Source organism: Saccoglossus kowalevskii, chromosome 8 (assembly GCF_978046115.1).
Source record: "Saccoglossus kowalevskii chromosome 8, keSacKowa6.1, whole genome shotgun sequence".
NCBI classification, from domain to species: Eukaryota; Metazoa; Hemichordata; class Enteropneusta; family Harrimaniidae; genus Saccoglossus; species Saccoglossus kowalevskii.
This window is the reverse complement of record NC_140648.1, coordinates 23,437,872-23,447,564: the sequence shown is the minus strand read 5'-3', so window position 1 is coordinate 23,447,564 and position 9,693 is coordinate 23,437,872. Positions and strand designations below refer to the sequence as shown.

The following is a 9,693-nucleotide window of genomic DNA, read 5'->3' as shown; positions in this document are numbered from 1 at the left end:
CAGAACATTTGGCTATTTTAGTCCCAATCTTCTGAAGGAAAGGTCAAACTGTTATCATTATTGTCTCAAGCGGTATTCAGTATTAAAATCTGGATCCTCTACTGTTTCATCATTGCTAACATAGTCAAGTCTCAACCCCTAAGGGGTAAAAAAATATATTTACAAATTACTTTTACTGTAAATGCATTAATTATTCACTGGTTAAATTAAGTAAAATCTGTTAAATTTAATCCACATGAACGTTTAAAATAACAATAGAACTCATTGTTTCTGTGCCAAGTTCATGAATTTAAAACCCAGTGAAATTGCCCAAAACATCAAAATAGTGAGAATGAATGGTTTTACAGTAGTTAGTATTACTCGCTGTCATAGTTGAGGGCTTGCACTCTTTAATTTCACAAAATACTGGACACCATTTATAGGAAAATGAGTTTATTTCAAGATTTACAAATGAATTTATAGTAGAGTCTGATAAATTAAAACGCCTAAAAATTACAAATAAATACAAAGTTATTTTTAAAAGCAAAATCGCAATTGAATGTTAACAAATAAAAAATAGACAGCTGAGAGAAAAAGCACCATGGAACTTGTTTTTGGCCCACAAATAGTTAAATTCTCTTCTATCATCTCATCAATTGTTCCCTTGTTGTAACCAAAGAATAGTGGACGCAATGACGAGAGACCATGGAATTACCTGAGGGGCAAAATCAAGTCACATGGCGGCCATTTTGTGTCTATTTTTTAATGTCAAGATAATTTACCCATAGTACCTTTCAGGGTGTGATTGGACGGAAGCAGTAATGTACAAAAGGACACACTGTATGAGCACATGATTGAAATTAAACCAATCGTTTCCGTTATGTGTGATATTTCTTGAAGTGATTCAGACCACTCTATTCATTTTATTGCACATTAGTTCAATGTACAATTACAGCACTAATATAGGCTCTAGTTTCATCCTCCAAATCCAGTATGTTTCTTGCTGTCTTTCACTCTGCCACTACCGCCTCTCAGTTCTTCAAATTTTTTGTGGCTGAGATGACTCTCTGCTGTTGTTTCTGCCAACTACAAGGAACAAAACATTAATTATTAAACTGAAGTTTACAAAAGTTATACAATATTGTCAATGGGCATATTGCAATCACCATAGGCAATGCGAAATAGATAGAAATCATACAGGAGATCACAGCAAAAAAAAAAGACAACAGCATCGAATTCAGACATACTAGCATGATCAATAAAAATGTAACTTACCACAACCATAGACACATCTGTCATTTAAGTAAGCACAAATATGGTAGTGCTACCCAATGTATAAAAAACCTCACAAATACAGAATAAAATGCAATTCAGAAATGTCTGGGTAAATCAATCAACAAACAAACATACATACATACATACCATGTCTAAAAGCACTTCTATTTTTAATTTAAGGAGATTGTTTTCTTCTGAAAGTGCCTGATTCTGTTTCTTTATTTTGTTGAATTCTCTTTGATCTGCACCACCAGGTGAACCATCTGTAAAATGAAATGTATAAAGTTTATGCAGTCCTTGTATATGATGGTATTAAAAAGAATGTTTTCATGTTGCATTACTAACACTGAGATTTCCTTCTTTTTCTTAATAGCCAATTCAATATCCCTCAATGATTTTGTATGGAATACCGTACACCTAATAATGTAATTCAAGAATGGTCATGGCTTACACACTTTTGGGGCAGTAATTTGCTAAAACTTCCTAAAAAAAAAACACTTTGGGTTCCTGAACTAGTTTTTGAACTTTGTATTTTACCTATTCTCTAATCATATATGGCCACCAAAGTCAGGCTTGAAGATACGAGAAAGTCGCAAAAGCATTGTTTCCATGGAAACAAGATCAGGTTCCCCTGATTTTGAATGCTCTTTTATCAAGTATTTGGAATGCTTTTATTTGTATACAAATACCAATATCATACGAATTACATGAAGAACATAAAACACTTTCCCTGGGTATACCAAAATTGGTATCTAACTGTAAGGCCGATTGGCTCCTGAGTTGAAATGACAATTTTGTGTTTTTCAACTTGGATCTTATTTAGTTTGAAGCAGTTTTCAAGATGGCGACCCCCATATAGTAAATATCGCATTTGTTGTATTATCACTTGTACAACAGCTAACTGTGTATGTGTAGATTGGAATGAATATGTAGAAATTTTTGGAAATATCTGAGAAACACTCACACATGCTCTGGATTTTCATCATGTCTGAACAATTGTGTTTTATTGTTCATGCTTTTTAATCATGGTCTGACACTTGAGAATTAACAAGGATCTTTTTTTGAATATTAAAATGTATCATCAGATCTTTTGAGTGCAATAGTGCAACTTTAACACATACCTTCCACCCAGGTTCCATTTTCAAACACTAGTTTATGGTTACCAAGGTTGACAGCTGCTGGTCCAAACTCCATACCGTACTCCGCCTCCCTAACAGCATGGTCTAGTTTATTCAAATTATTCAACGAAGCAGATCTCCGCATTGGAGTCTTCTTGGGCGAGAACTTATCCCCAAACAACGGCATATTCTGAATAGAAATAAATAACTGAAAGTTATATATACAATTTAACTGCAAAAACGCTGTACGGAATAGGAGGCATTCTGAGAGTGGCTGCTTCAGCAACCATTAAGAAAATAAATGCAATTGCACATTTATACTTCATAGAGATTTTTTTGACTTAAAAATTATTATAAAATATGTGGGCAATGTCAAATTAAAGCAGTTTTGTTCATAATTATGCCCATTTGTAAGAGCGAGAATTTTATTATCAATAAAATAGGTTGCTATGGTTACAGAAATTCAGTGTTCTTCACAAGACTAAGGTTTTGTTGTGCCACCCACCAACTTCCCTTTAGCGTCTTTAGATATGCAAATAAGAAAACAAATGATTGTGTTATGCTAATTGTATGCAAATAATGCCACCTATCTCACATTTCAGTTTTGTGGAGAACACTGTAATTACTTTTGTACATGCCACCCTAATAAATTACACTTTTTCAACAGTGAAACACAAGAACTAACCAGTGCAATGCTTGCTAGTCCTTGCAGCTCAGATGTTTTTATATCTCTTTGCGATGTCAAATTGAGTCAAAGCACACATTATACAATGCAGGAATTGATACGCCAAAAAAAAAACACTTTTCGAAAAACAAGCTGCCCTCTGATTGGTCTGACTGTTTGGTATTGGGGTTTGATAGCCAATTAGGTACACTGTTATAAGTAGCTTCGTATTGACTTGAACAGACCCAATATGGTTTACTCTGTCCTAGAGATTGCCTGTCACGTATTATTATAAGAATCAATTTAACATGCAAAATATGTTGCATATTGCATTACATGGTTACTTACAGACCACTTGTACACACTTGGTAACAATGGTAACCATATTCAATTACTGGGTTTAAATGTCACTGTAACAAGCTTGTGTTTTTTGCATTGATGATGACAAAATATTAAATTACAACCCAGCATTGACTCTCAAAACATCAAAACAGTAATTTTTAAAAACTCGGTTTACATACTAGTATTTTCCTTTTTACCAGCTTGTTTACCTAAATCCCAGATATTATATACTTAGATAAGCTGCAATAATATTTGTACTTTCAAACAAATCATTTAATATTAAAAATTGCCAGTCTTCAGCATCAAATTTAATTTTATTTTTGTCACATAATGACTATGGGAGTAATTTCAAACGTGATCATTGTTTAAAACAAATTTCATCACCCACAGAAAGGTAAATTAAACATCAGAATACATATTGCATAAAGTATGTGTTACGGTAACATATTTCAAGTTGCTACATGAATCTGACAAATTTTGTGATTTTACATAATCTTCACCAGATTTGTGAACTTGCTAAACACGCTGCTGATAAATGGCTAAAACAAAGTGGTATTACCAGTAGCAGCCATGGCTGTAACTATTTTATCCTTAACAGTAGCCAATGCTGATGCAGACTTGATTTTGTTCATCATTTAACGGAACTCACGCAAATGCAGACTTATTAAAATCAAATCCAGAGCGTTAGATAAAAAATAGAGGTGATTATAAAAACATATAATTTCATATTATCATGAGAAATGATCATGGTATAATGTTGATTACCTTCAATGAACACAGATATTCTTATTACATTATTAATACTTTGTTACACATGGAACCAACAAGTAAAAAACCTTGGTGATAATAACGGTGCAGAAACAGGTGATACATACACACTACCGGGTAATGTTATTACTCTAGTGATACTACAATGTGAGTGGAGTGTACATGTATGCAGGCAGTGACAGTTTGAAAAACACATGTAAGAATGTATTAAACTGTCTACCAATTAACAAGGAAACAGAAAACATTTACCTAAATTTGAATATTAAAATGCATAAATTTGCATATTTATCACCTAATTTGCAATGATCAATGAAATCTAAAATTTGTTTTTGCTCACTGAAAAATGAGATGTATCGTTGAAACCATAATAAGCCATAGGTGTTGACTGACATTCCATTACAGTATTGATTCAGAACGCAGTCACTGACTGGTTAATCTCTGTATGAGTGGAAAACGCCGTAATGTTCTATTTCACTTTTAAAAGTTAAACGATAGTTGTGTTCCAGTTTTTTGTTCGTGCTCAACTGTGGGTCAGTTCTACAAGTTTATGTTTTTATCAGTTCGTTGAAGAATTTCGTTCGCAAATAAATGCAGTTCATGTTATCAATTGATTCGTGAGAGTTCAAGTTCAAGTTCCGCTGAAATCCTACTCAAGTTGGAATGTGGCCAACTGAACCCAACCACAAGATGAAAGGTTATAAAAATTGCTTTATTGTGCCCTGTGGAAAGCTCTCATATCAAGAAGACAATATCAAAAAAAAAGACTGGCACTACGACAAGCTGCAAATGAATCCCAGGAAAACACTGCACACCAAGTATGTGCTTGCCTTGGGAAACACAAATACATTAAAATCTGATGAAACAGAGTGTAAAAGCTTACTAATATGCTGAAGCAATGAGTGGAGTTCAAAAGTTCAATTAAGTTTATGTGATCAGAGCGAAATAATTTTGCGACTATTCACACAGCAACAAAACTCTCCACAATTCGAAACCTTTTACCCACCAACACGTGACAGTGATCGTGAAATAAAAACAAGTTTTTTCTACAGTACCAAGCATGTAACTCTTCCTGTGTCCATAGTGCTCGTAACTTAGTACTCAGCCTGTGTGGGTAAATTAGTATGTTGGAGTATACATAATCTATAGAACCACTTCACAATGTGTATTGTGGGTGTTGCCCAGTAAACCATTGTACTTAGCTTTATTCACAACCACTATTATTCTAACAATGTAAACAAAGCGAAAGGTACATGTAAATTCATATCTGTACATGTATGAATATACTTCAGGTTATGTGTCAACTATCAAAATATTCATTATTTGTTTTTTCAGAGTGATTCTTTTTTCTTGAGCAAAATATGTTCTCACTAGTATTTTGTAGTCAAAAAAAACTAAATTAAATTTAAAATTTGCATTTTCTGCATTTTCAGTTTCTAAAGGTGAAGAAAAGTGAATAAAATTGTTATTTTTCAAACATATGAGAGTTTAAAACCCAAAAAGTGCAGTCAAATAAAAAAAAATTACAGAAAGCCATTGTTTACCTCAATCTGAGGCGCTCTCAGTGTTGATGTAACAATGAAACACCAATTCTTTGTCACGTATTGTAATCAATTAGTTTGTATTATTGTACTCCACATACTGTAAAATGACTAATATTCACTAAATTTAAATTTCGCTGATTTAGCATTTCAGGCATATTCAGTGGATTTTAAATTCACGGTTTTATCATTTAGATAATGTGTTCTATGCTCAGTTTTACATATTCACTGGGTTTTAATTTTGCGCATTTTCCAGTCAGCGAAATAAGCAAAAATAAAACCCAGTGAATAATTAACCCTTTTACAGTAGTCAACTTTTAAGATAATAGAAGTATTGAAAGGTGAAGAAAAGTGAGTAAAATTTTTATTTTTCAAACACATGAGAGATTCAAAGCTATTGTTTACCTAAATCTGAGGCGCCCTCAGTGTTGATGTAACAATGAAACACCAATTCTTTGTCACGTATTGTAATCAATTACATGTAGTTTGAATATTGTACTCGCATACTGAACTTTTAAAATAACGGAAGTATTGTATTTTCTCTATTGGAAGTGAGCTTGTAGGCTGAAATTGTTTTATTTTGATTAAAGTTTACGTAAGTGTGCACATAGATGAAATCATATAAAAAGGAACTGCGATATGAAATAAACAGACATGTGATTTTGTCAGAAGTCATTCATGGATGATATACACTGTCAAATTCCTTACAATGTTTGCTATTTCATATTTTTCCTAGTTCAGTGAAAGTCACAGTGTATGTCACAGTGACTACCTGTATTAAGAGAATACCAGTAAAACATCACTCCTATTAACAATATTTCATGACAAGCGAAATTTTGTTTCTTGTAAATAAATCAGCTTACAGTTCTTTTCACATGCTTGTGGCGACATACACCACCGAGACCAGCAGCAAGACTATCAATTTAATTCATAATGCTATCAGACGAGTTGTTAGAGAACACACCGACTGCATGCAGCCTTACAACGTTTTATCTCACCCGTGCAGTGTATAAAGCGGCAGTGCTAGTGAGTTTTATTAGTGAGAGACAAGAAAATCAGGCACTTTGACTTAAAATGCTTGTTAACAACTCACCAGCTTATTCATATCTTGGATCAAAATTTAAAAAAAGAACAGATGACAGATTTCATGACGTCAGAAGAAATAAACATCCACACATAAAAATGTAATAAAACATAGATACATTAGTATAGTAGTAAAAACACAGATACTGTAATATAAATAAGAAGAAAGAATTTGTATGACATGCAAATTTAACAGAATGGCAATTAACAGAAACATAAGACAGCATTGGATCAAAATTAATAATATCACTCTGGATAAATCAGATAGTGTAAAAATAGTTACTGGTATTGTGTGTATGTATCGGTACATACATTTCATGGTGGTTCTGGTAATTTCTACATTACTATGTTATATTAATGTACATGTAAATCTACCTGAATAATTAGAACTTACTAAGTATATAAATATTTGTTTTTATTTATGCACATTCATGTGTACAATGAAGTCAAAACAGACAAATTTCTGGTCTTAATTTCGTGTGACTGCAGCATGAGCATTGTCTCCAAAAAAAATGAAAAAAAAATCTTGATTTAACTTTAGCCACATTCTAATGAAATCATCAAATGGATGAGACCACCAGTGGTTGAACCCACAAGTATAACAGATCTAGTGTCTATATAAAAGTAACCCTAGCTGGTACATGTGATATACAATAAAATCTATAAGGGGATATTTTTAATTTGTCAAAAAATACATATTAATATTGTTATTCAGATGACCTGCTACAATGTTTTTCTGTGAATAATAGAATATAGAATAATGTCTGGTTAATTATTAATACAGGTATATTATCTAATGCAAATGGGGTAACAAATAAGCAGGGTTTATGCTAGGACAAATTATTAAAAAGTTATTGAAATTAGCAAAATTAGAATATTAGAAGAATAATTGAAGATTCTAGAGCGATTAATTTATTATAATATAGTTTGTACTGAATGACCTTCTGATATCGTTGTAGTTGAGAGAATACATTAAAAAATAATGTTATGTTTATTTGGTTAATGTGTTATATAATAAAAAAAACGGCGAATCAAACTTTGTAACACTAACATAAGCGTAAGTATTTACAAGAGGTTTAATGTTACTGTTAGAAAATTGCAGTCGAGTTGGTTTAGTAAGGGAGGTGTAGAGAGAGGTGTTGGCTTTTGTAATAACAGTGTTTAGTAATACGTTTTACACAACATTGAAATGAGTGAATGTATATGCAATGGTGGTGATTGTATGACACATTTCCAATGTTGCAAACATAATATATCAAAGCTAGTTCTGTGTATTTGATTGTGAATTTACAAACATAATTCATTGAGTGACAACGCAACGAAAAATAGGAAAATTGTGATGAAAACAAACAACAGTTTTTGACCAGTTATTATTTCGCATTTTAACAAATAATGTTGAGATCGGCGCAACCCAAATAGGCACGAACACTTTGTGATTTAAACTACTTACTTCGATGTTATGATTGTGTCGGAAACAGCACCAAAAACCAAAGGTAGATAACAAAAACAACAAAACGACCGCTGGAATTTCACGTCCCTGCCTGTATTATTTTAACTGTTGTCGTACGTCATTTCCGGTAATCCATTTGAGGAGAGATACAACGAACATCCTCGATTAAAAATGGCGAACATAAACAGAGTAACTTCGCCGATGAACCTTTATGAAGAGGATTTATTAAAAACCAGAGAAGAATTAGACTTGATCAAGAGCGATTTATTGCGAAAACAGAATGAAAGTCCCGGTATCCTTTTGTTAAATCACAGTTAACAATTTTGTGTTTTTATTTTGCTCAGACAGTTGACAGTCGAGTAAAAATAGACCGATGTCACCGTCTTGGTTGCTAGGTTCTCTACAACGCTAAAATATTGTAATAACACGTGGTTGTGTCAGGTTATTGGAGAAGTTGGTTTTATTTTCAAAAATACAATACATAAATTTAAATTTTTATAGTCATGATTTTATTTACCACTAGTGACTGATTTACCCAGTACTATATGTGCACATCATAAAATTAATACCATTCATATGTATTGCTACCTCCATGTCGCAACTAACATGATCAATAAGCTTTTGAATTTATTTAATTCTAAGTTCCTTTTTCATGGAATTCACAGTTGAATTGTAACAAAGGTCACTGTATGTGGCTAATAGAAACATAATTGATAGAAAAGCTACAACAAATCGCATTATATATGTGTATTTATCAATACAATCTTGGATTTACTAGATGAAAATCGTTTTCCGTGTCACGGCGTGAGGTCCTGCCTAGGATTGAGAAGAGACCATAATTTGCAAGAGGAAAGAGATTTCAATGAATTAGAAAACATCATAAAATAGAAATCCTTGTTTAAAAAAAATAAATGTAAAATTGTGCTGTTGATTCAAGTTAAAGGGTAGTGGTTCTGTTCGATATGGGACTCGTAACAATTACCATATACAACACATGTAAAATACATTGTTTATTTACACGAAATTTGAACATGAGCTGCGTGACAACCCCCACCCTTTAATTACCATATCCAGAATCAGTGAAAACATTTATTGTTAATATTGATCCTTCCATTTTTTATAATAATAACTTTATTACACTATTATGCCATCAGAGGGCGCAGTATGGTAAATAAAATACAAATCATAACAAAATACAGTAGCTAAACTATAAGATAAAATTAAAAGATGTCAAAAGCTTAATAGGAAACAAATTTAATGATAGTCACAGGATTCTCCCAATGTAGAGGTGATAGCTTTCATATACCTGATTTCTGTTATGCCTTATTTAGAAACTTTGCCAGGGGTATGAAGCAGATCATTATAGTAGTCATTCAAGGCAGTCATACATGTAATAAGTGTATGACTAAATTGTTCATGTTTTAAATGTACTGTTTTTTTTTTATTTTATTTTTTGGTGGTTAGCAATTGTTTATT

At 32.4% G+C, this 9,693-nt stretch overlaps 2 protein-coding genes across 4 annotated transcripts in view; one reads left to right on the top strand and one right to left on the bottom strand.

Moving 5' to 3' along the window:
• Nucleotides 1-415: 415 nt before the first annotated feature.
• LOC100370351 (protein chibby homolog 1-like) lies at nucleotides 416-8,340 on the bottom strand. 3 transcript variants are annotated; one of them, XM_085502374.1, is made up of 6 exons: nucleotides 8,218-8,340; nucleotides 6,778-6,791; nucleotides 5,199-5,249; nucleotides 2,376-2,562; nucleotides 1,402-1,517; nucleotides 416-1,065 (listed from the first exon to the last, which is right to left on the bottom strand). In XM_085502374.1, the coding sequence occupies exons 3-6, from the start codon at nucleotides 5,223-5,225 to the stop codon at nucleotides 955-957; spliced, it is 441 nt and encodes a 146-aa protein (XP_085358500.1). In that variant the 5' UTR covers nucleotides 5,226-5,249; nucleotides 6,778-6,791; nucleotides 8,218-8,340; the 3' UTR covers nucleotides 416-954. The 3 variants fall into 3 exon arrangements, with proteins under 3 accessions (XP_085358500.1, XP_002733346.1, XP_002733345.1); XM_002733300.4 differs by lacking the exon at nucleotides 5,199-5,249; XM_002733299.4 differs by lacking the exons at nucleotides 5,199-5,249; nucleotides 6,778-6,791.
• Nucleotides 8,335-9,693, top strand: part of LOC100369908 (uncharacterized) — a 55,955-nt gene continuing 54,596 nt past the window's right edge. Inside the window, exon 1 of the mRNA XM_085502372.1 lies at nucleotides 8,335-8,509. Within this exon, the coding sequence (XP_085358498.1) occupies nucleotides 8,389-8,509 (121 nt within the window). The 5' untranslated portion in view covers nucleotides 8,335-8,388. The remainder of the gene's footprint in view (nucleotides 8,510-9,693) is intronic.